The sequence below is a fragment of the Capricornis sumatraensis genome, chromosome 11 (genome assembly GCF_032405125.1).
Source record: "Capricornis sumatraensis isolate serow.1 chromosome 11, serow.2, whole genome shotgun sequence".
NCBI classification, from domain to species: domain Eukaryota; kingdom Metazoa; phylum Chordata; class Mammalia; order Artiodactyla; family Bovidae; genus Capricornis; species Capricornis sumatraensis.
Genome location: NC_091079.1, coordinates 22,823,572 through 22,850,087, shown reverse-complemented (window position 1 = coordinate 22,850,087; position 26,516 = coordinate 22,823,572). Strand labels below are relative to the sequence as shown.

The 26,516-nt window shown below is 58.0% G+C and overlaps 1 protein-coding gene across 5 annotated transcripts in view; it reads right to left on the bottom strand.

Annotated features, from left to right (window-relative positions):
• The window catches only part of TRAPPC9 (trafficking protein particle complex subunit 9), a 385,435-nt gene that overhangs the window by 99,703 nt on the left and 259,216 nt on the right, over positions 1-26,516 (bottom strand). For all 5 annotated transcript variants that reach the window (XM_068983500.1, XM_068983498.1, XM_068983502.1 and 2 more), the window contains one exon: positions 7,182-7,335. In XM_068983500.1, the coding sequence (XP_068839601.1) occupies positions 7,182-7,335 (154 nt within the window). The remainder of the gene's footprint in view (positions 1-7,181; positions 7,336-26,516) is intronic.

Genomic DNA, 26,516 nt, shown 5'->3' with positions numbered 1-26,516 from the left:
CCCAACAGGTGGCCAATCACATGAGCCCAGGGCATGTGGATTGACGTGCCCACTCAGGCACATGGGGAACTCTTCTGTGCACTCCAGGGCAGGAGTCTTTCCCCACTCTCCTGGCCGGCCAAACCTCACATCCGTGCACTCTCTCCCAAAGTAGCTTCACAGCGTGCATATTGGAGGTGGGAGGTGTCGAGGATCAAATCTGTGTCCCTGCCCCATCCCTCCCACCGTCCGCTGAAGGCTAAGCAGCCAGGGCAACTTAACAGCCTCAGAGGAAGGTCAGGAGCAGCGATTCTCTCTGGCTGGCCCAGCATCCCCACAACGAGGATCAAGCCTCTGGAGCCGTGATCGCCCGCAGCCATAAATACCGATTCCCTTGGGACAGAGACGTGCTGCAAGCCCGCACCTGACTGAAGACGATCGAGGAATCGGCTGTGCTGAGGCCAGGAGCCACCTGTGTTATAATCCATTTAGATAAAACTGTCTCTGCTAACGTGACTACAAGGAAAACCTAGTGCACTGGTTTAAAGGGAGTCTTATCTAAAAATACCTAATTTTTCTTGGGCGATGAGAAGACAGAGCTCCGATAAAAGCGTCTGTGAGAGTTAGCTAGGAGTCAACTAGGGAGGCTGAGGGGCTATCCCAGGCAAATCAGCGCAAACAGCGTAACCTGCCTGCATCCTTATTCATCATAAATACCTATTATTTATTTCTTTGGCTGCACTGGGTCTTAGTTGCAGCATGCGAGATCTTCAGTTGCGTCATGTGGGACCTAGTTCCCTGGCCAGGGATTGAACCTGGGCCCCTTGCTTTGGGAATTCAGAGTCTTAGCCGCTGGACCACCAGGCAAGTCTCATCTGCCTCTATCTTTAAAGTAAGGAGGGCTCATTTACTGACAAGTTTTCCTCACTGGTGGGAACATGGTCTTGGAAACTGAGAAGCTGGGTATGGCTGTTTGCCAGGTCACCTGTCCTGGCGATGACCAACCACACTGAAGACACCGTGCTTAGAGTCGTATAGGGTTGTGATTGTTGTCATTGTTCAGTCGCTACGTCGTGCCCGACTCTTTTCGACCCCATGGACTGCGACACACCAGGATCCTCTCTCCTCCACTGTCTCCTGGAGTTTGCTCAAACTCATGTCCATTGAGTCAGTGATGCCATCCAGCCATCTCATCCTCTGTCATCCCCTTCTGTCTTCAATCTTTCCCAGCATCAGGGTCTTTTCCAATGAGTTGGCTCTTCACATCAGGTGGCCACAGTATTGGAGCTTCAACATCAGTCCTTGCAATGAATAGTCAGGGTTAATTTCCTTTAGAACAGACTAGTAAAAACTGATGAAAAATGTCAAACCCACTGTTGAGCTTCTGGGATTTATAGATTTATAGAGGGTTGACCAAACATGGCCAACATCAGCGGCATGGCTGGGGCCAGCCCCAAGAAGACAGCCCCTCTGGGCACACGACCTGCTCCATACACCTCCGCTTCCCATTACTTAAGCCTACGTGCCCTGAGAATCCCACAGAGGCATTCCAGCCCCTCGTCTGCTACTGATTCTTAGGCACCTAAAGCCCAGTTTGCCACTGGGCTCCTTGAGCCTCTGCCTCACCCTCAAGCAGCCAGATGGTTACAAATAACCTCCAGACAGAAGGCGGGAGACACGTGCTTATCAGCCCACCTGGCAGAGACCCAGCCCAGATGGTCCAGGCCACCAGCCTCATGGGGATCAGCAGAGCGGACACCCAGGTCTTGTCAGAAAACCCACCCGGGGCTGGATTCTGCTAGGTCAGTAGGCATCTCACCAACCCTGAAATGCTCTCCAAAGGGGGGTTTGCAACAAAAACAGGAAAATGAGGAGTGCTGACACCAAGCTCACCCCAAGCGCCTCCTGCAGCTGCTTCCCTTGCAGACCGTCTGTGCAGCGCTGCCCCCTGGAAAGGGAGCCAGGCTTCAGCTAGACGAGCTGCAAACTCCCTTCCTACGTTCACGGCACTCGGCATCATGCAAGCAAGCTGGTGGCTGTTTGGCTGCATCAGTGAAACGGAAACCATTCACCAAATGGTTTCCATCCCTTGGTGCTAAGGATTACACATGGCACCGGGGTCGGCAGGGAGCGCACGCCCGGGCTCCATCAGGCAGAGTCCACTCCAGGCTGAGTTCTCGCTCATGGCAGTGTCCCGACACTTGGCACAAACCCCATCAGGCAGAGGCCATCAGGGGACAGCTGCTGACAGGGCCTGACCTCAGGAACAGCACAGCCGGGCCTGGGAGACCGTCTTGGGAGGAGAAGCCTTCCTGCGCTCTGGAAGCACTATCCCAAACAGGAGCTCAGCACTGAGGGTTGCAGGAGCCCAGAGGGGGCGGTTCCAACCGGAGCTTGATGGGAGAGGCGGCAGAGAGGGCCCCAGAGAAGAGCGGACACAGGAGGCCAATCATAAAGCGAGACCCCCACCTGCGCCTGCATGACGCTTGTCTCTCCTCCTCTGAATGCCACGTGGAGAGTGAAGGAAGACACAGTCAGCTTCCAAAGCTCCCAAACTAGACGCTCCGGGGGACCCCGACGCCGTTCAGGCACCCCCGGCAGACATGGAGGCAGGGACGCCGAGGGCCGGCCGTGGGGGAGGCCTGGCCCTGCACCCTCCGTCTGGAGGAGCCTCACCTGGGGCCGGGCCTCCAAGGAGAGCGGGAAGTGGGGGCTCAGCTGTGCTGACACCTTCCAGGATCAGGAAGCGCAGCTGCGCCTCGAGGGTGGGCCGTCACTCCACGCTGACCTCAGGCAACAGGACGGATCCTGGCCGTCCAGCTCCGGGACACACATCAGGAGAGTTATTCAACTTCCAGAATTTGAGTATTTATTTTTTTAAAGGGGTAGGTACTACCCAGCTTGTAGGTTTTAAGAAAAATGCTAGTATCCTGTCCAGCACAAGGTAGGGATCAGGTCTGGCTGCTAGGCGGGAGACCCGGACTCAATCCCTGGATCAAGAAGATCCCCTGGAGAAGGAAATGGCAACCCACTTGAATATTCTTGCCTGGAGAATCCATGGACAGAAGAGGCTGGCGGGCTACAGTCCATGGGGTCGCAGAGAAATCGGACATGACTGAGCGACCAACACTCACTTTCCCAGGGGATCAGAAGGGCGGGTATAATAGTTAGGACTGATCCCAGCGGCGGCCCCAGAGCACATGTCCGCCCTGGGCTGCCATCACCTGCCCTGGACCTCACCGGATGAGGAGGAAAGGGGAGCAGAGAGGCTAGACGGAGGCCCGGGGGAGGGGGCGGACGAGCTGGGCGGGATTGCCCACTGGTTGGCGTCTGCCCCGGTGTCCAGTGTCCCTTCCCCAGCCCCGTGGACAACACACCGAGCAACTCGACACACAGGAGCCACACACATGGTGGTTTGCACAGCGGTGGTGATAAAGGTAATGATACACAAGGCTTCAGAAAAGAGAGAGGGATCATAAATCTAAAAAAGCAGTATTCAATGTTAGCTCATTTGCCTGGGCCCAGGGCCAGCGTGTGAACCGCTGAACCAGGGAGCTTCAGGGCTGAAAACACTGAGAGGCCCCTGGCGCTCACGGCCCCCAATGGCCAACTGCCCCCCAACCCTGCTCCACATGAGGCCACCCTGTCCCCGCAGAGGGCGGTCTCCCAATGATGCCCCAGGCAGCGTACGGGGACCCTTGAGCCACGCTCGCTCTTGGCCAGTTAGCAGGCTCCAGGCTCCGTGCGGGAAAGCCTGCCCTGGACCTGCAGAACCCGGGGTGGGTGGGGGGCGGGGAGGGATGGAGTTTGGGGCTGGAAGATCCAAACTATCACACAGAGGATGGATAAACAAGAAGGTCCTCCTGTTCAGCACAGGAAACTGTATGCAGTGTCCTGGGATAATCCAGAATGCAAAAGATACAAAAAAAAAGTATATATGGATATACCTGAGTCACTTTGCTCTACAGCGAAGTGATTGAGAGATTAATCTACAGAGATTACACGTGACACTGTAGATTAACTAGATTTCAACAAAAATTAAAAAAAAAAAAAAATCAGCACTGACGCCTGCCTGGCATGTTTCACAGGGCAGGGCTGCGGTCAGACGAAGCAGGGCTGGGGTCTCCTGGGTGGGACGGACAACGCCTCCTCTCCACCCCCCACCCCCTTTTGTGGCCTGCGGGAGCCCAGGCGCCCAGGCTGCTGGGGGCAGGACACGGAGGAAGCGGCCCCAGAGCCTGACCTTTGCCTTTGGGCGCGGGGAGGGGAGTAGGGGATGGGGAGAAAGGCAGGCAGGCAGGCCAGCCGACTCCTCAGCACCGCCCGGGCGACCCGCTGCCCCAGCCTGCACTCTGTACAACCTGCCGCATGGGGCGACTCGGGTCCACAGTGCACGGCGGGTCTGGAATCAGGCCAGCCCGACTCCTCAGCACCGCCCGGGCGACCCGCTGCCCCAGCCTGCACTCTGTACAACCTGCCGCATGGGGCGACTCGGGTCCACAGTGCACGGCGGGTCTGGAATCAGGCCAGCCCGACTCCTCAGCACCGCCCGGGCGACCCGCTGCCCCAGCCTGCACTCTGTACAACCTGCCGCATGGGGCGACTCGGGTCCACAGTGCACGGCGGGTCTGGAATCAGGCCAGCCCGACTCCTCAGCACAGCCCGGGCGACCCGCTGCCCCAGCCTGCACTCTGTACAACCTGCCGCATGGGGCAACTCGGGTCCACAGTGCACGGCGGGTCTGGAACCCCCTGCAGGAAAGCTCCGCCTTACCCCACGAGGGCTGCACCTCTAGCGCCCCCCTCTGCGTCTGGCAGCCCCCAGGCGTGGAAACAAGGCACACAATGAGCGCGTGCAGAGAGCGAGCTCCCTGGCTCTTCTGGGTGTGGCAGGTATTCTCTAGACAGGTGTGCACACACTACCACGAGAGCCACAGTTCCCTTTAAAACGCCTCTATCCAGCCGTACACGCATACACGTGAGCCATTTTTATCACCGTGGATGGGTGTCAAATTAGGCTCGACTTTTTTATGAAGTCTAAATATTGAGAAAATATCAAAATGCATAATGAAATAATTAGGCAATTCCATCTTTGGTCTTCCCATCTGCTTGGATTCAGGTTTACAATAGCAAAAGTCTGCTCTTCGTCCCATGCCAGATGTCATCACCAGACAGGAGGGGAGCGGAGAGGGAAGAGATGTCCACAATGTTAATTCTCGTCACTCGCATCCCCTGTGGGGACGGCCTTCCAATCAGTAAAGCTAGGAGACAGGTGTGCCTGGCACCTGGTGGGCATCCAATAAGGATTTGCTTGCATGAATTAATCACAACACAAAACAGGGAAGTCAGCTTCTTTAAAGAATCAGGCTGAAAGGAGACAAACCCCAAAACATTTCAGTATGTTTTCAATAAAACAATGTGAGCATTTTGATGGTCACCATAATCCTACTAGGAGGCAAGGGCCATGGGCTCGAGCAGGGCTGATGGTTCAGTACCAGCTCCCCTCGTTTCTCTGCAGGAACGCGGAGGCAGCTGCATCAGCAAGACGGGCGAGATGTGCTCTGGGAGCTGGGGGGCAGGCGCCCAGGACCAGGTGGGCCCCCGGGTCAGCGCCCAGGAACCTTGCTCGAAGGTGCTGCTGTGTGTCCTGGCTCCCAGCAAGGCCCAGTCTCTGTGGGTCCTGTGATGAGACCCCCTTCCCTCTGGGACCCTAAGCACACTGCGCCCTCCTCCCCGGGTGCAGGCTGGATCAACCTGCCCAAGCAGGTCCTCGGCTGGACTCAGGCTGAGTTGGCCCTGCTCAAACACGCCAGCTGACTGACCCTGACTCTGCTGAGAGGCGAGGCACCTCAGGAAGGGCGACGCCATGGTCCCGGCTGTTGTACTTCTCTCTGCATAGGAGACAAACGCCTAACCCCATAACGTGCACCCGGCTCCCTCCATGAGTCCCTGGATGCTCTATTTTTAGCGTCTGGTTCCCAAGCCATCCATCTGCAGCGCTTTTTCACAAGCTCCTTGGAGATAGAGGTCTGGTTTCCCAAGCTCAAATTCATGTGAGCTGGCGTGAAGGAAGTGGCCTCGGTTCTGGAAACCATGCCTCCTTGCAGCCCGAGGATGTTTCCAGAAACCAGGAAGATGGTCTGGAATGGTCTGAGAACACATGACAGTCTGTGGCCATCCCATTTCCACAGAATCAGTGTGTGAACAAGACACCAATAAATAACAGACAGTCCCTTCAGAGTTGCCTCTTCCTGGGAAGACGCTCTAAGAAAACCATCCTCTCACATCCTGAGCACTGTAGGGCATTTTCCACCCTTTTTCCCATGACAAGCTTCTACTTATCCTTAAAAAGTCCATGCTAATGTCACCTCCTCTGTGAAGCCCTCCCTGATTGCGCTGCCCCCAGCAGCTTCATCCTCTGATGAAGCACTTGGCCCAGTGCTCTGTTCCTGTTGCTGTTGTTTAGTCCCCACGTCGTGTCCACCTCTTGCCATCCCATGGACCACAGCACACCAGGCTCCTCTGTCCATGGGATTTGCCATGCGTCTAATCCTCAGAGGACTTCCACCCCTTTCAAGACCACACAACCATGTGAGGCCTCATCTCTGCATCTCCACCTCTCAGGTGGCTCACCGTACATCTGACCCAAAGCAGGCACTCAGTGAAGACTGCTGAAGAAACACAGAACCAAGGGAACCTGGGGTTCCTCCAGATTCCCACTCATCCAACTGAGTGTCAACCATGAGCCAGGCATTGCTCTGAAGCTCAGGGCAGGGCCAGCTGTTTTATGAAACTGACCTTTATAACACAGTCTCCTAAACTGCTCCCATCCCAGGTTTTTCAAAATGGCATCTCTGTGCCTTGCTAAGATGTTCAACCCAATTTCAGTTTCCTTGACAACCACATCCTGCATTTAACCATCAGTGAGTGGAAGCCCTCCAGCCCAGCCACAACAGGTAGCCGTTAGTACTTGTGACTATCACAGATCTGAATGCTGACAAGAAACAGATGACCCAAGCCAAGAGCAGCCCCCGCCCCAAGCAGGCCCTTCCTCATCTTCCCTCCTGGGGCCCTGGACACAGTGAGAGGGGAGGAAATGTCTGCTCTCTGTCCGGATCTCCCTGCCAGGCCACTCCTGAGTTACCTGTGCCCAGCGCTTACTAGCTGACCCCTCTGGGCTCCTTGGGTCTGGGAAAAGGATATGATGGTCCAGTGGATGTCCAGCTTGCTGTTGATCTCCAGGCCTCGGGCTTCCTGCCTCTCCTCCTCCAGGTGTTTGGAATTTGCAAACTGCCCCTTATCCGCAGGGGATTCTGCGAAACTCTCGAAGTTGAACTTGTCCACTTGAATGGCCATTCTACGAGAAGGGGAAGCACAGCAGAGGGTGAATCAGGACGGCAATTTCTTCTGCGGGCTCTCGGGGAATCAGCACATGCCAGCGTGAAACAGGAGAATGAATCATTATCGTTAGTAATTCATAACGGATTCGCTCCAAGAAAATGAAATAATTGACTCCCAGGGTAGCATCGGCTTCAGAGCTGGTTCAACACAGTTTAGCACCAAAGACAGAGTCAGGGAGTCCAACCCCAGAAAGAAATCTGGATTCTGGAACAGGATAAAGCGGACAGGAACCAAAGGGAAAGTCGCAGAGAGGGCTGGCAATTACTCAGCCCCGAGGCCCCAGAGCCGAGTGGGAAGTGCAGACTCGACACAGAGCCCTGCCTGTCACCTCAAACTTCATCCTCCACCAGACTGGCTTGTTCACACACGCCGCAGCCAGCCAGCCACATGCTGCACCCCGCCAGCCACACGGCACCCCACCAGCCGCAAAGCACCCCACCTGCCCACTTGCAACCCCCACCTTCAGGTTTCTGCCCCCAAGTCTCACACCCTCGGTACCTACACTCTTAACCCTCGGGCAATTTCCATCCCGCGACTCGGCCTCTGTGCCACGGCTCCCCACGTGGGAATGCTCTTCGCCTGACCCATGGCACGGCTAGAGTCTTTCATCCTTTAGACCAGAGCTTCAGAAAGGCCTTCCTAGACCACCTCTCCACAGCAGCTTTGTCTCTCACCTGCCCTCGCCTTCTCCAGGGCGGTATTCAATCCATGTCTGCTACACCACGTACCATGAGCTGCAAATATTTACTTCTGGATTTGTGAGCTGTCTATCAATCCTATCAGAATTCAGCTCCCTGAGGGCAGAGATCCTCTTGTCTTGTTTAGCAGTGTTTCCCGGGCCCAGAGTTGTGCCTGCCTGGCACACTGCAGGAACCAGTTCAAAGAAGAAATGAACAGTGAATTAAGATCCTTCCCTAATACCCTAAAGGAAATCAACCCTGAATATGCATTGGAAGGACTGACGCTGAACCTGAAACTCCAATACTTTGGCCACGTGATGCAAAGAGCTGACTCACTGGAAAAGACCCTGATGTTTTGCAAGACTGAGGGCAGGAGAGGGGGGCTATAGAGGATGAGACGGTTGGATGGCATCATCAACTCAATGGACATGAGTGAGCAAACTCCGGGAGACAGTGAAGGACAGGGAAGCCTGTTGTGCTGCAGTCCATGGAGTGACAAGGAATCAGACATGACTGGGTGACTAAACAGCAACACCCAGGCCACTGCTGCCTGCCCCCAGACCTGCATCCACATTCAGCTGTGTCTCCCGGTGAGACAGCACCTGGTCTGTAGGAGGTGGTCAGGCTCTAACCGACTGCTGCCTCCCCTCCCTCGCCCATGGTCCTGACATGCACACAGCCGGGAGCTGGCTGGGTCTCACTGATGTCTGAAATCCTACCTGTTGGCACAAAGTCACACACAGAGTAGGTACTCAACAAAAATGTACTACATGGAAGGATGTAGAGAGAAGGCGAGAAAGGGTGGCTCCTTCGTGTCAGGCCCTCAAGATGACTGCCAGCCAACAGATAACAGTAGGCATTTTCTTTCAATTCATAGTCCGTGCGGTGGCCAAAATATTCCCCTGAACTCCAGCAGGCACTAATGGGCCTTTGGAGATTTCTGTCTTTAACAAGCAGGAGCTGGTATGCAGGGCGTATAAACAGCAAATTAAACCTAAGGAAGAGGCCTTGAGCGCTTGGAAAGAATTACTGGGATACTGGTCAATGTGTAGCATTTGGCAGAGAGCGTGACGGTTAAGGGTCGGCCGCCCCAGAGTTAGGGGCACTTCAGTGTAAGCACAGAAACAGTGCACTTCAGGGCAAGGACCACGTTCAAAATATTACCTTTTTACCATTCTTTTCTGATTACAAAAGTAGATAGGCTTACTGTGAAAAGCTAGAAAACAGAGAACAGCATACGAAAGAAAAAGCACTCAGAATCTTATCCTCTTATGATTGACATACTGATTCTATAGTCTTTTTTCCTAAGTGTTCATATTTTAATGTAACAAATCATTATATAAGTGTATGTGTAAGTCATAAAAGTGTTAAATATATGCATACACACATACGTATACACATAATTTTAAGACTTGCTTTATTCTTTTAATATGAGATGAACAATTACACATCGTTAAAGATCAGTCTGCAGGATATTCTATCATATGGCTGTATCATAATTTTACCAGTTCCCCTATTGTTCATACTGTCAGGTATTTTGCATTCTTTAAAAAAAAATATTGGTGAAAAAAAAAACCACAACCACCATCTTTGTGCTTAAATTTCCTCGCTGCATTTACGGCTGTCTGTGAGATTCCATCTCTAGAGGTGGAATTACTGATGTGGGGGCATGAAAGCCTTTTAGGCTAAGAGGCAGGGAACAAGTCCCTTTTCAAGGAGGTTCTCCCCGAGCACGTGCCTTCAGCAGAGCTGGGGGCAGGGTGGGGCGGCCCTCTCTGCACCCTGGCCGATACTGATGACGATCGATTTTTAAATCTTTGCCAGTAAGAGGCAAACTGCTGCTTTGCTGATGTTTCAGTGTGCAGGTCTGAACCACTCCTGAGGCTGAACACTTCTTCAGGAGTTGCCTGGTCGTCTCTTTCTCTCCTGTGGGTATAGCTGGAGTGCCTCGAATGCCCACCGAGCAGAACTGCTTCCTACCCCCTCGCTTCCAAGGTGGCTTGACGCAAACTAATGCTCTCTTCAAACCAAAGGTCAGAATACGTCCTAAGTTTCACTAAAGGGGCCAAACTCAGTCTCCTCATCTGGTAACTCAAAAGGAGCCAGTAACTGTTACCTGGCAGGTGGGTGTGGACACGTCCCGACACCCGGCTCTCTTCTGGCCAAGTGCAAAGTGGAGAGAGAGGCCCGCTCTCAGAAGACTTGTGATCAGAACAGACCAGAATGCACACTGACCACTGGGGCGGGAGGGGTGGGGTGGGGGGAGGCTGTTTCAAACCATTTCAGACTGAGTCTAAGCATCACATTACATCACCCACCACCACCCTTAAGAAATGCACAGCCAGGTGTGCCCATGAAACAGGAGAGGGGAAGAAATGAAATGCAACAAACGCTTATCACGTGCCCAGCCTGGGCTAGGTGTTTTCAATACATATTCATCTTTTTATGACGGCGGCCTAAGGATGCTGGGATGTGCTTCCTTTCACAGATGCAATGAAGCCCTGTGAGCAAAAGCCACCTGCCCAAAGGCACAGAGCTGGCAGCCCCACTGGGAGCCTGCGCTCAGACAGGGCCACCCTGATGTTTGCTTTCTCTAGCTCTCCCTTGCTTAGGCCGAGGACCTAAAAGGAAACGACATTTGCTCCTCTGGTTTTCAGAGCTGGTGGGAGACACAGACCTGTGACTGCAGAGCCCGCCCGCCTCAGGACCCACCCCAGTCCCCAAATTTACAACATCGCTCCCCCTCCAGCAGCCCCAGGGCACACCATGCAGCGAATGTCTCAAAGGCAGCACCCTCCTTCTGCACAGATGATGGAATTGAGGTACCAGAAGTTGAGTGACTCGCCTAGGGGGCACCTAGCCTAGAATCCTGGAGCCAGGATGGCAACTCTGGGACCCAAGGACTACTCTACATCTCTGTCGACCTGGACGCTGGGCACAGCCCTGAGCCTCACCACCGTCCTTCATGCCCTCCAGGAAGGGGCTGGAAGCCAGGCCTGGGCACACACAGCATCCCATACGTGGAGGCAGGGAGCCTGAGGGGCTGGGCAGTTAAGGAAGTGACCCAAGCCACTCATGCAAGAGCTTCAGACCTGAATGCGGTTCTGACAGTGACCCAGCATCCCAGCACATTCTGCAGCCTCTGCTCCAGACAGTCCCCACCGCTATTCGATTCTGTTCTTTGCCGAGTCGGAGGGAAATAAAACTAATACTACTATGGAATGCCAATTTTCATGTTTAATTTTATGGCCAAATGTGACAATAATAGTTAAGAGTTGGCACTAAAAAAAGGTGCTGTGATTTCTGAAGAGTCTATTAAAAAAGTAGTGGTTTTTTTGAAAAAAAAAAAAAAAAAACCATATCATATGATTCAGCCTTTGAACAGCTGATAACCTCGCCAGGGAAGTCATAATGATGACATTTAAATACAAATCAAGGAGTCGGATTTAGAAGGGCTATCCATGTATAATTAAATTGAACTTTCATTGGGAGATAATTGATAGTTAAAGATGGTATTCTAAATTTATGCAGTGCATCCTTCGGGAGTCTGTTTGACTATGCAGAACACCGGCCTAGTCTCTGGTTTATAATGAAGTACTAGCCAAGTGGAAGGGAGGAGGCCGGCCTTCCGGAGTCATTCATCCTCAATGAGAAGAACTTAGGGCAGACAGGAAAATGGCATCAACACTGACTCCTGGCTCACACCCAAGACGATCATTCTCCCATTAAGCCTCGTAGATCAGTTATGGTTTCAAAGAAAGCCTCCTTGTTATCATTTTTAATTGGAGAGAAGATACACTGTATTATAAGAATCACAGCACCATCGGCGATCGCACCAAACATGAGGCTGGCAGCACCCACGGGCACCCGGCACCTGCCTCACTGCCACCGTCTCCCTCCATCCGCAGGGCAGCCCTGTGGGGTCATACCCACCACCTGCCCAAGGCCACAGGGACAGCAGGCAGGGCAGAGGACTCCTAACCCGGCCTGGGGGGCCCACAGCAGGCGAGCATGGGGGTGGAGGTCCACAGAGGCGTCCCTGCCCCCCGAGCTCCGGGCACACACCTGGCAGATGCAGCCAAGTGCCAGGCTCTGGACGGGGTCAGGGCAGCTCAGACACGGCAGGCGCCCGGGGGCCAGGGCTCCCCTCTCGCTGCCCCCACCCAGGGGTCCACTCGGAGGGGGAAGGCTGAGCCGACGCCAACGTCTGACAGGTCCCAGCCCCCTTCGCTCTGTCTCGGGGTGCTCCGTTTGTCTGGGTCTCCAGTTCCTCACCTGTGAGGGTCCACCCACCTCTTGATGGGCTTTCTGTGAGTTCAGCTAAGGCCAGGGTGGGGGCTGGAGGGGCTGCCAGGCAGCCACGGCCTCTTGCTGCAGAGACAGCTTTTCTGAAGAGTGACCGCGTGGTGTGATAGCGGGCAAGGGGCCAGCCGGTTCTGCAGGAGGACAGGACCAGAGGCCCAGGTGGCGCCCCGTCACACTCCTCCTGTGCACGTGCTCACTGGCCATCCACGCGGGGACCCCAGGGCCCGGCCCCCACCTTCCAGAGGGGTGATCTGAGGGAGAACAGACCTCTTACCCACAAGGACCTGCTCTCCCGGGGCCCTCGCCTCAAAAGCTGCCCTGGCCAGTTCTCACGACTTCCTCCAGGGAACCCTGACTCCACGGCACCCCCAAGAGCCAGTCTCTCCGCCTCCCACCCACCTTCCAGGCTGGCTGGGGCACCTGCCTCTGTCACCGTGCCCTGATACCCCCAGCACCCTGTCCACCTCCTCCCTGAGGGCAGCCGGACTCTGCTGACCCCCCTCTAGCCCACAGCTGCTTCTACCACAGCTGGACATGCAGCCTCCGAGTCCTTCCGTGAACCCAACTCTTCCTGCGTAAAACTGATATGTGTATATTCTGTATTAGAAGACCACAAACAAAGCGACGCGTCTCATGTGCAGAGACACCAGCTCTCGTGTGTCAGCAGCATCTCCTTCCAGCTCAGCCAAAGTTTCAGTGGAAGCACAACCCCTTTCCTTGCATTTCTGCAGAAGAATGACTTCTTGGGGGCCTGTAAGCAGTGTCCTCCGCACAGAAGACAGTGCTTAATAAAATGAGATTTACTCTTAATGTCATCGAGCTGCTGGCTGCCCCTCACAACCCGCGGGAAGCAGAGTGCGGGCTGGATCCCTGCCTCCCAGGGTCGCTTTTCATTGATTTCTCTCTGCTCGGCCTCCTCCAGGAGGGGCCTTCCATCTAAGCAGGGCTGGCTGGCCCGCCGGATGCCTGCCATGCAGCGGGAAGGGGAGGGATGAACTCCCCAGCGGGCGGCGAGTTCAAGGCTGACTCTGCCCTTAACAGGACATGGGGCCCAGGGTGGGTCACTGACTGAAGCATCTCCTCCAGGATGGAAGACTGTGTGGATGGAGGAGCTAAGGCTCCGCAGCTGCCCAGAGCTGGATTCTGAGCCCACCCTGGTCACCTGGGAGCTTGGCGGCCAGAGGCAGGTTAGGCAGGTGTCTCCAGGCCTCCACTTCTTCACGTGTGTAATGAGCACGTGAGGCTGGGGTCAGTTAGGGTTGTGGGGAACCTGGACCACTTGGCATATCATTAACGCTCAAAATTACAGCAATTGCTTTGGCGGGGGGGAGGTTAAAAAATGTTGCTAGAATGGATTGAGATCAAAACAGGAAAGCATTTATAAAGATACTTTACAAAAAATAAAATGTAAGATAAATGCTAGGTATTGGTATTTTACTTATTCTTTTCACTCTCCTGCGATCACAGAGAACGTTCCTCCAAGACCAATGTGCAAGCAAGCCACTGCGTCCTCAGCCCGCGTCCTCAGCCCACCTCCTCCACGGCCCCCTGCTCCCGGAGGCCCCTCAGAACTGGCCCAGCTTCCTGTACCCCCCGTCTCCGCTCCCTGCACTGCCCTGCTCACAGAGCCCACCCTGCCCCCAGCTCGGTGCGAGTTCACCCCAGTCAGGGCCCCCTCTCTGGTGAGCGCCAGGAACCAAGTCAGCAGTCCCCTGGACCTCTGGGTCTCTCAGGGCGAGCTTGGGGTTTCCCCCAACAGCCCTCTCTGACAACCCTGGGGAGGTCTATACTGAGATCAAAAGATCAATCAGACACTTTTCCCAGAAAGGCTGGGTTTCTGCCCAGCTCTGCCTTCTGCACCAAGGGCGCCTGTGATGGGTCACCCACCGGGAGCCCCCGCCCTGGGCAGCCGTGCAGGGAGCCTGGGGCTTCCTGGGAGGGGACACGCGTTAACGCCGGTGAGGACCCGGCCGCAGGGCACCCTCAGGGTTTGTGCCCGCCCGCTGCCAACTGGAACAGGAAACGAGCTGCTTGCAAAGTCCCGGCTTCTCCCCGCGGCCTGTGCCCAGCCCGTGTGGGCTGGGAAAACCCCGAGGAGCTGGATTAGGGCGGCAGCCCCTATGGGCTCAGCCGGGCCGTGGCTGCCCCACAGCCTTAAGTGAAGAGCAGGCGCGCTGACACCCTCTCAGGCTCCTCTGAGTCCTTCGGAGTGACGTGCTGGCCGGGGAGGGACCTCTGAGGCAGCAGCGTCCCCGTCGGGTGCCCGCTTCTCCCCCATCACCCGTGCAGAGGACGCGCCTGAACCTAAGGGCGAGGGCACCGGCGGGCAGCCCCGTCATCCCGACCACATCAGGGTCCTGCACGGCTGTTGTGGGTCAGCGTCTGCACCCGAGGGACGTGCGCTGACAGGATGCTCGCCATTGCCCCCTCGTCGCCTTAACCCGCGGTTCCACCCGGGGTGCAAGGACAGAGCATGCTGAGGGCAGCCTTGGGGTTCAGCGGGGTGCTGCCCGGGTCAGACTCAGGTTAGATGTGCAACCAGCCACGCCGGGACGATGGCGCTCAGAGAGCGGCCAGCACATCGCAGGCCCCACGCCTTGCTCGGCGTGCAGGGAGGCGGGCGAACCTGAAGCAGGGCCCCTCCCCAGGAGCTGCAGGATCCCGGGGGAGAATGGACCAGGGGAGACAGGCTGGGAGGGCTGCAGTGAGTGTGCCAAGGACTAAGACCCGAGGACCTCGGTGCAGCGCGGCCTAGAGAGGGGCTGCCCAGCGCTGCCCACGTCCCTGACGCTGCTCAGGCTGGGAGTCAGGCGGAGATGAGGAGGCAGTCTCCCGGGTCCTTGGACCATCACACGTAGCACAGGGCGTGACGTGGTGGACCGTGAACCCTGCCAACTCCACGCCCTGGACATGGGGCCAGCTGCCCCAGGGGGGACACCGGGCCGGCTGCTCCAGGGGCCCGGGAGGGATGTGGCTAGAGGGATAAGCAGAGCCATCCCATGGAGGCTCACGGGGGACATCCCCTTCTCTGCTGGGCAGGTGGAGTCACGCAGAAAGGGAGGGCAGAAGCATGTTTTAAGAAGAGAGGGACATTTTTTTAAACACCAGAGGAGACAGAGAAGGAAGCCCCAGAGAACTTTACTGAGAGCCTGCTCTTGGCACATACATCACCCTTCCAGCGGCCTCACTGCCTTCACAGAGTGGATGGGGAAACTGAGGCAGAGCGGTGGGGCTGGCGGCCAGGGGCCCCCTGTGTGCGCAGAGCATCCGCACGGGAGGTGCTGCACCTCCCACCCAGGTGACACCTGGCAGGGATGCTGCCTGGAAGCGAAAACCCAGGGCCTGGGTCCAAGAGCCCGAAGGGAGAAGGCAGGCTTCCCCAGGGCCTCACGCTGGTCGGACAAGGTGTGCAGGCTGCGGCAGAGGCGGGGGGTGGTGGAAACCCACTTGGCCAACAGCGGTGCGGAGCTCGCAGGCCCAGCCCCAGCTCTAGGGAGGCGAAGAGCAAGAGGGAAACAAACTCATCTCTGGCAGACTTTCCCCTGGCATGCTGCTGAAGAAAGAACTCGGGAGAAATTCGTGGAAGTGTTTTGACATCTGGATTTAAGATAGACCACGGCAGTTTCCCTCATCAAGCTAATCAGAAGCACGAGAACCAACAGAGTTAAAGAACCTAAAATAGCTTCTGTCGAACGGTTACAGATGGATCAGACAGTTAGAGCCGTCAGAGCACAGTGCGAGGACCCTGGTACCCCGCCAGTCTCAAAGGTAAATGAAATACACTGCATTTGCTGAAAGCCAACAGTCTTCAATTAGCCTTCGGGGAAATAGAAGTTCCCTTTGATAAAAATGCCCCTGTTAAGTGGAGCTGAACCTTCAAGACCATGTGGAATCGGTGTCTGTGGACCAGGAATCCTTCTGGTCGGGATGCGGACATCCTGCCTTCTACAGGGTGTGTGCCTGCCCGTTCTTAAACTGGGGAACATGGAAGGGAGGGGCTTAGGCAGGGGCGGGGCATCCAGGGTGCACGTGAGCCTGGGTCAGGGGTCCCCTCACCACTGAGACCTTCCTGAGGGCAGGCTTTCTGCGGAGATCTCAACAATCACCTCTCTCTAATTCTCACAACCAGCCTGCTGATAAACGTTATCACTGTCAGCGTCCGAATCCTACAGAAGAGGAACCTGGGGCTCCCTCAGCGGCACACACGTGGCCGCAGAGGACAGAGGGGCAGGCACTCTGGGAGGCAGGGGGACGTGGCCCTGTGCCCGTGGAGGCCAGGCTCCTCCCCTCACACCCCGTCCAGGAAGGCTCACGGGCGCCCGGCAGATGCCAGCCAGTCTCCAGGGTGGGCTCCCGATGGCCGTGAGTCTCCTCTGCTGGGCTCTGCTCCCCGGCCAGCAGACGGGGTAGCCCTTGGGGAGTGTCCTGAATGCTGTAACCCTCCGGTTTGTTACCTGTATGATGAGCACATGACTGAGCTAAAAGAGGTGATTTGTGGATCAATCCGGACAGCGTATTCTTCATAAGAAAGTCTTTTAGAAATCCTAGTTCTTGCATCACTATTATTACACGATTCCTTCCGCCAGGCACCCCAAACCAGATGGAGGCCACCTCCCAGCTGCTCCCCTCTGCACGTCTCACTCCCCGTCTCCCCACACGCTGGGCCCATGACCCCCTTCCCCTGCCCTCCAGGCCTGGGCAGCTGGCTGTGTGGACCGACCCTGCCCCCTCCCCGGCTCTAGTTTTGGTAGCCTGATGACATCACTCTACCCCGGCCTCCCCTCAGCCCCCCGCACCCCACGTGCAGGACCCGGATCTCTACCCCGGCCTCCCCTCAGTCCCCTGCACCCCATGTGCAGGACTCGGATCTCGGTGTATGTCAGTAGCCGTGGTTCTGAAGGGCTGCAGCTTATCCGGAGAACAGAACTGGAAGTGGGGGTGGTGAGCGTTGATGAAGCCTTAAGAAATGTGGATGCAAACACATCCTTGATGTCCTGCCTGGTGGTTTCCTACAGCTTCCAGAGATTTCTTTAGACAAAGGGGCCAAGGAGGTTTACCAGCAGGAAGGCAGCAGCCAGGGGAGAGGAGGGAGGGAGGCGGTGCTGGAGACAGGGAAGAGACCTGATCGGAGGCTAGTGCGGTGGCCCAAATGCAAACCACACTTGCCATCAGAAAAGCGGAATGTCTAAGGTACGGGATTCCCAGAGGGCTTTACATGTTGGAGACTGCCCAGTTATCACGTATGTACAAACAGTGTCAACAGATAGTGTACATACACAACGCGTGTACAAACACTGAGATAGTACCAGGGAGACTCCTTGACGAAACAAAAACTGGAGTACGTCTCCAGAGGTCAGGATTCTTTCAGAGGCCTGGGTGCTGGGCAGCAATCCCTACGGTGCACTGGCCCTCTGCCTGGGCCGGGCACTACACTCGGGCCACCTGCTGAGCTGAGCAGAGCCCTCACTCCCACTTGACCCCGGGCAGCCCCTGAGCACAGCACTGTCGCTCCTGTCTGCTCTGGTGGGGAAACTGAGGCTCCCCAGCCACCCCGGGCTCATGAGGGATGCCACGGTCAGGAGGAGAGGGTGGCAGCCCGTGAGCTTCAGCCTAGTGAAGTCGGGGTGATGCTGGAGCAGGGAGGAAGTCGGGGCCCGGGCCTTGACTCCAGAGACACCCACACGAGCCCTCATTATGTCAACAACCAGCTCTTCTGACTGACCTCTTCACATGACCGCGCCAGAGCCGAAACCGAGACAGCGCCCCCCCACCACCCCGGCCTCGACACCGCAGAAAGGCCTCGGCGTGGATTTCTCCGTGGCCTGTCCAGGCACTGGGGACCGCACCTGTGTCTGCGGCTTGCTCTCGCAGGGGCTGCACCCGCCCCCTGCCGCCGGCACCACAGAGATCTCGCCATCCCCACTCTGTGCCCACACTGCTCTCTGCACCCCAGCCTCCCCCTGGCTAAGCTCACCCTCGGCCCACCTCCCCCGGGGCCCCTGTGCTCCCCGCAGCCACCCTGGAAACGAGACCTCCCCACCTGACAGTGCTCGGCGGGCAGAGAGCCTGCCGGTCCTCACCTCCCTGGAAGAAAACGCAGGCGCAGCTAGGAGTCCCCCAAAAGCCTTGCGTGTGGCTGAAGCACCACCTCCCCGTGGGGGCCATGAGCTGACTGATTTTAAGGCAGTGAAACACCTCTGTTTTCTTAACAAAATGCCTCTATCATCACTAAGCCAGCTGCCATTAGCTAAAAGGCACTTTCACATCTAATGGCATGTTTCATCGATCCTGATCTGAATGCCCTACGTCCTTAGACGCGATGAGGAAAGCACACGGGAAAGGAAGGAGTTCAGATTTCCGCACACCTGTCCAGCCAGCCTCTCACCCCCCGAGTCAGTGCAGGGGGCCGACAGGGCTCTCGGGCCTCGGGGACACAGAGAACCAGGCTCGCGTCCCATCTCTGCCCATGTCGGGGTCATCCCAGGAAATGATCTGGCCTTTTGCAGCCTTTTCTTGCTGTAAAAATGAGGACACAGAGGGCAACGTCGGGGTGTAGTCGCTGATGTTTAAAAGGTCTCGGGCCTCGTGCTGAGCAGCCAGGATGCTCTCCAGGCCAGAGGGCTTCCAGGAGACACACCCTGCCAGTGACGGCACTCCCCCTCGCCCCCTGTCAGTGCTGATCGGGCCACAGGGAGCAGAGGGCACCGGGGAGGTGGCACAGAGCATGCGAGCTCCTCAGGAGAGAGTGCAGGGCCCCACGGCCCAGGCCCACGCACCACCGGGCCGCAGCTGGCTCATCAACGCGCCCCTGCCCCATCAACGCGCCCCTGCCCCTGGGTCTGCTGTGCCTTAGCCCAACGCCCAGGGCCCGGCTCCATGACACCCACTCTGACCTGCTCCCCCTCCTCCCCACGAAAAGTGCACCCTCCCTGCCCTGACCCCTGACCCCTGTGCCTACTATCTAACAGATGGTTAAGCACGCTCATGACCCTGCTTGGTTCACAAGCCTGTTACACACACACACACACACCACCATGAATTCACAGAGGAAGCTGTCTCACATCTCTCACAGACCTGGAACTTAGGTGCTCCACAAGCGTTTGCTGAATGAGTTACTGAAAACTGCCTCTGAGAACCTGAATGACGCGATGAGGATGAGGAGCCCTGGGGGTGAGACTGAGGGCTGGAGTCACGCCCAGCCCCCTGAACCCTCATGTGCCAGCCCACCCAGCCCACTGACTGTGAGGAGAAATCTGGACTGGCACAGGGGAGGCCCCCAAGTGCCCCGCGGGGGGAGCACAGCAGAGGGCCACGGGCGGGGCAGGACGGCCACGTTGCGGGGGCACGGCGGGGTCTGCAGGGGCAGGCCGGCCGGCCATGTAGGGGGGGCCGCCCCACCCGCCTCCTCTCCAGAGTGGCCGCAGCTACTGTATGGACCGCCAGGCAGCAGTACCGCGGGCCCAACTCCGACGGGGACGCCGTCTTTCTGTGCGGGGAAAGGGATCCCTGGAGGAGGCAGAGTATGCATGGGGGGGGCAACCTCAGAGGGGAGGGGCCAGAGAATGGGACCCCCTCACTCAAAAGAGCAGAGGCTTCGAGAGCGGAACTGGGACCTGACCCCCCCGGGGCCCACAGCTGAGTCTCAGCTTCCGCTTGGCCCTCAGCCGAGGCCGCACAGGACACCACCAGGCTGCCTGGCTGGGGCTCCGATCACAGACACAAGCATCTCAGCCTGACCCCGAGGGGCCCAGGGAGACTGCTGGCCGCGCTGGCCCCATGTCCCCTGAGGTCACGCTGGGAGCTGGAAGCTGGCCACGGGGGAGGTATTTGCACCACAGAAGTTGGCAAGCGCTACCACCGGGGTGTGCTGTTAACGGTTTAGCAGGTCACAGTGGACAGACGCAGACCAGCAGAGCGTAGGCTTGGGGGACTGAGCTGGAGGAGCAAAGACTCGGCGCCCAGCCCAGGAAGGCGAGGCAGGGTTTACACAGGGAGCCTCACTGCACAGGCTGCCTGCCAGAAGAAACCATCAGCTCTCTCCAGGGGCCCATAAAGAACAGAGTCAGAGTCTGCAGTGTCCAGAACAACGTCACACCTGCCGTGCAAGAGAACAGGAAAAGGTGACCTGCTCTCAGAAGCAGTCATGCCAAGCCCAAGCCCATCCACATGCCGGAACCACCTGCCAGTAGTGCCCAAGCTTAAAACCTAGAGCCCCCAGAACACAGCAGGACGTCAAGGGACGTGAGCTGAGGTGGGGGCCTCTAAGCAGCTTGATGGCACAGCCAGCCTCAGACACAGTGCTGGCCTCACATCTGAGGGGAAAGCAAACCAAGGCCGCGCGGGCCTCCCCACACCTCCGGCAGCCCCCGCCCCCCCTTACAGAGCCTCAGGCTGCTGCTTCTCCTCCAGATCTGTGGGCCCCCACAGCCCCGCAGAGCTCTGCTCCTCTTCTGCAACTGGGCTTCGGCAGGTGGCCTGGAACTCCGGGAACACAAAGCCACAGCTCGGCACCCAGGCATGGGAGGCGGAGGGGCCTCTCGCTGTAGCCACAGACCCAGCCAGGCTGCTCAGCTCAGCAGGGCATGTCTACAAGCGGGCTGAGCTGGGGACCAGGCTCTGGGACCCCTTCACTGCCTTCCCAGCCTCGTCTCCAGGCCACCCACTCCGACCTCCTCGAGGGTCTAAACCTCGGCACACTCACCTGTAAAACGGGGTAACCACCACCTCCTGGTGGGTGAGGCTCTCCCCAGCCCTGGGACAGTCCTTGACTCGGCCATGGACATGAACACTGCCATGAGCGGGCCCTGTGTGTCCACGCACACCTCTCCAGGATGCACGGGTGACAGAACCAAACACTTAGGGTGTGGGTGGCAGGTAAGGGGTACACCTTCGCTTCCCTTATCTCTGGGACCATCTGGATGCCATGGATGCAGGGGGAAGGTCGTACTCACGCACAGAGCCTGCTGCCCTGACCCGAGTTCGCCCTCTGCTCCGACCCCTGGGACGGGCCAGGGCAGGAGCCGCCCCTCACGAGTGCAGGACTCGGCTAGGCGTGCTCCCAAAGTGCTCTCCAGCAGCCTCGGCCACAGCAGGCCGGGTGGATGCTGGCAGGGGACATAGTGAGGAAAGGCAGCTAGTGGCTAGACCGAAGCTTCGGAAACAGCTCCCGCTTTGCGTTCAAGCAGCAAACGCAGTACAGGCCTTTAAGGCAACGGATGAGAGCTATTTTTAACTTCCCTCCTTCCAGTCAAGACGCCAAAAGGACAAAAAGGTAACGGTGACTAGATGAACATTCAAAAGGCGATTTCAGCCCCTCTAGACCCATCAGGTCCAGGGAGAGGCCCTCCCGCATTAGGCCCCACGGAGGAGGGAACTTGGGCTTCCTTTCCAACCCACCCCAGTAACTGGCTGTCCCTGGGAGACCCTGACCTCCTCGGGGGCCCCGCACAGGAAGGGGGAGTGGGGGGCCACACAGGGTTACATGAGACGAAGCCATCGCGGACACGGCGGCGGGTGCCTCGCCAAAGCACCCCTTTCACAGATGCAGAAACCAAGGCTCAAGCGGGATCAGCCCATGCTCCGTCCACGGCTCCGCTGCCCCTCGCAGCAAGCGAGCCCGCAGTCCTGCCCCCCACCATGCACCCCTCGGGAGGGTGATGGCAAGAGCCAGGAGGCGACTCCAACCCCACGTCTACAATTTCAAGCACGGGGTGACCGTGACTTCAAGGGCTCGGCCTTCCAACCTAAAGGCGAGGATTTCAGTCATAACTGCCAGGTACCGGCTGCCAGTCATACCGGGACAGCTTTGCCTCCAACACCCCACTTCACAGAGTAGGAGAGTGAGGGGCACCAGGGGAGGAATGGCTGGGCTAACAGACACAACTGCAGCTCCCAAACACTGTTCCCACGTGGAGCCCCGGGAAGAAGGACAGCCGCTCCTCCGACGGTCTGGCTCACACCTGCAGCTCACGCGGCGGCCCCCCGGACCCCGCCTTCAGCCCGGCACAGCCGGAAGGGAACAAGCACACCCTCCTCTCTGCACAGACTAAACAAGCCTGAGCCCCAGGTTCTACGAGGCTGCACAGAGCCCGGCCTAAGCCTCGGGGCCTGAACCTGCTCATCCTGGTGGGGCGGCAAACTCCAGACGGTTCTATTGGCGGCAAAACCAGAACCGCCTCCAACGGCCTTGGGCCAGGCCACCCTCGGAAGGCGCTGGGATCTCTGTCGCTGGCCCACTCACGCTGATAAGACTGAGGCTCCGACCGTCGCCTCCTGTCATGGAATCATTAAGGATGACAAGTCCCAGGAAGTGGGGGAGGAGGGGAAACGCGAACGCGATGATGAGGGATCAAAGCCGCCTCCCCCTGGAATCACGACTGTGACCTACAGCTCCACGGCAGACGACGGGGCGCAACAGAGACACCCTGCTGAAACGGGGAGGAGAAACCGCCCGGAGTTGTTTTGCCTCCCATCCAAATCAGAAAATGCTACTCTCCGGATGATTTATGCTGCAATTTTTCCCTTTATTCACAGAGAATCTGTCAAGCGTCACAGGAGCACCAAAGCGCGGTGATATGATTCAGAGGGAAGAAAAGGCTGGGGACGGCTGAGCACACGGCCTGGGTCTGAGGCGACCCCAGAGCCAGGGCCCTGGACGTGTGAGGGCGCGGGAGCTGGGGAGCCACTCCAAGGGCGGCCCTGGGCCTTCACAGGGGGCCTTGCATACCAGCAGGCCCGGCCACGAGGCCTGTGCACAATGACACTCCCAGGCAGGGACAGGGGCTTCCAGGACCACAGCATGGCTGGCCGGTCCTCTTTCCCGGCCACGTGCACAGGTGAGGCTGGCCACCCTGACCCCTGCAGCGGTAAAGGCCTGCGGGAAGAGCCCCAGGGCCTCGGCCAACCTCTCCGCCACCATGGGGTGTGAGCACAACTGGCAGGTCCAGGTCTGATTCCCTGACATTCGGGGCAGTTTGTTCAAAGTATAACCGTTGAGAGATGGCCAGCTGATCTTCCTGGGATGCCCGTGCCCTCTCCCACAGCAGCTGAGCGCTGAGCTTCAGGGTCCGGTGCCAAGGCCACCGCTCCCCGAAGCCTTTCCTGATCCCCAGCCATGGGCTGTCTCTCCTCTCAAGGCCCCCAGCCCCTGGTCTCCCACCCAGAAGGTGCCTCCGCAGGAACACGCTCCTCCTCCCCTCAGACGGGCATGTGGCCCCTCGGGGCGCTGGCCGGGGCGTTGTCTGGAGTCTGCTGTCTTTGGGGAGTGGGCGCGTCCTCAGGGGGCGACAGTGGTCCCCCTCCAGTCCCTCCCTTCCCTGAAGGTGGGTCCATGAGCCAAGTGGCGGCTCCCATTCAGAACCGTGTCTGTGGCCGTGTGGAACGGCCCTCTTTGCAGGCGTGGGCTCCTTAGAACCCGTGTGTCTCTGGTGGGAGGAACCCTTTCCAAGAAGGGGTACACATCCCTTTCCTTCTGACAGACTGAACTGAAAACTGTGAGGTGCTGGATGCTATCGGGTGTCAGACACTCATCAGGAGTTGGCCCTGTCCCTGAAAAGCCTTCGTCTAGGAGACAAGACAAGACACATAGCAGCAGAGAGGCCTGGACACGGGTGTAGGCAGGGACTTTGGGCCCCGGGAGAGAGCCCCGTGGGGGCACCTGAGCGCAAACTCCTGCACTGGCCGGGTTTCACCATGTGGAGATAATGCGGGAACGTGGAGATAAGGTACTGCGGTTAACACAGATGGAAACATTCAGCCATAGGACTACAGGCAAGCTGCAAAGACACACTCACGCTGGCTCAAGAAGCATGAGGTCGGGGGCTTCCCGGGCTGTCCAGTGGTGAGGACTCTATGTGTCCACTGCAGGGGGGCATGGTTTCGATCCCTGGTCAGGGAACAAAGATTCCACATGTCCAGTGTTGTAGCCAAAGAAAAAAAAAGTATGAGGTTTACGGTCAGGAAAAGGGTATCATGTGAGGCTTCTGGAACCTGGGAAGCGGGGGGGGCCCGCGACACCCCTCTCCGCCCCCTGCCTCGGGCACCTCGCCCCGGTTGCTTTCTTCACACCTGCTCTGTTCTCCCTGCACTGGGTCCCTGTCCACCTGCGGCTTCTTCACTGACCCCCTACTCTGGCCTGAGGGGAGCTGTGGCCACCACGGGCCCGCTCCAGCCCCACCAGGGCGTCCGTCCAACCCAGTGGAGCTGGAAAATTGGGGAAAATGACAGGTTTAGTTGAAAAAGCAGGTCCTTTTGATTGGAACACAGGGCCTTTGGAGGGGACGGCTGGCTGGGGCCCCAGGCACCGGGCAGGCTCTGTCTGCAAACGCTTCAGCCCGCGAGGAGCAGAAAGGTATACAGGGCCCATCTGTCCTGGCCCCCGGCCGCTCCGTCTGGCCTGGAGAGTGAGTGAGCGAGGGGGCCGCCTGGCCAGGACTGAGCTGCCCTGCGGAGCGGCTGTCAGCCCGGCTTCATCCTCACCGTGAGCGGAGGCCACTGGTACCCCTGAGCCAGCACGTGCTGGCCCCAAATGGGCGCGGCCTGCAGGCACATGACGCCTGTTTGCTCTTGAGGAACCTTGGCGGGGTCCGCGCAGTCACTGTGGGGAAGACTGTGACCCCAACTGCCAGCCTCCAGGGTTCCCCCTTTCCTGCCTCCCACCATCCCCTCACTTGGTTCGACAAGGACAGGCTGATCTAGAGGCTAAAGCATCAGGTGGACGCTGTTCACCTGGGACAGGGGTCTGGCGGAACCATCCGTCAGACAGCCTCAGTCCCCTCCTGCCCCCGAGTCTGGCCCCTGGATGGCCCAAGTCCCCGGGGGGCCTCGCAGGTGGAGGGGTCCAGCCTTCCCTGTCCACTCACCTCCTGAGCTGGGCTGTTTCTATGGCAACTCTGGTTCCTGCAGACAGAGGTGTTGGCTGCTGTTGGGACTAATTGCCTGGGCTATTTTAGCTCCTGGGGGGGGTGCGTGTTGACTGAGTGATGTTACAGGACAGCCTGTGTCTGGAGCGCACCAGCACCCTGGGCTGGGGCGAGTCTGTCTCCAAGGAGGCGGGCTTGTGTTGCCACCTCCCCTCGCCCTCAGAGGGGCCCTTCCAAAAGTACCCCTCCATCCCCTCCTCCCCCTTTCTCCGGCTCTCTTAGCTCTGAAGCCCCCCTACACCATCACTGGTCTGGTTAGCAGACAAGATGATTCTAGAGTGACATGGCACACCTTGCCCCACCTGGCCTGTGCCAGCCTGAAGGTGAGGCGCTCTCCTGCTGGGGTTGGGGGCCCATGCTCCCGCCCCCCGAGGCTGTACCTCTAAGCCAGGCCAGCCTGCAGGTTCTGGTGCAGGGATGCTGGGGCCCTGGGTTCCCACACTATCTGTCCTGGCCCCACAACAGACAGCAGGCCTCACCTGCCCTCTCCAGCGCCTCTCCTGGTGCCAGGCAGCAGGAGAAGCAAGCGGGGAGTCAGGAGGCCTCAGACCTGCCCTCGACTCTAGGTGCTCAATGAGGTGATGGGGGAACACACAGGGGACCAAGCAACCTGGGGGACCACCCACAGGGAAGAAACGGGCCCTCTCAGCCTTCCACTTCCTCATCTGAAGCGTGGTCAACAACACAGTGTACTTGTCAGAGCCGACAACACTGCTCTTATGCTCGATGCTCTTAGCACAGGGCCTGGTTCATGGGAAATGCTCAGTTAACAGCAGAGGTGAGGCTCTTACCTGTCGCCATCGCCCTGCACGTCCACTGTCTCAGCGGCCCCCCATCCCTGCCCAGTGTCCTGGCCTGCCCTGTCCTCGATGCAGGCACCCCTGGACGTTCACGACTCTTTATTTCCTCTTGCTCCGTTTCTTGGCACGTTGTCCCCCTGCCCCTGCTGGGCTACCTTGGCACGCTCTTGGTTCTCTGTTCCCAGAGAGAGTCCTCACGTCAGCCCGCTGCTGGGCGCCTGTGAAAGCTCATCGCGTCGGGTCTGGGTGTGCTTACTCGACGGGAGCCTTCCATGCTTTCGTCACTTACATTTGGCATGGTAAGTCACTTCAACCCCCCGAGGTGCTGCTGTTTCTGCAGCAAGAAGAAAAGAATGATCTCGTGGGACCTGGGTGAAGACGGGGTGGGATGTTGGGTGCAAAGCCCCTGGCACGGTGCGGGGCACACGGCGG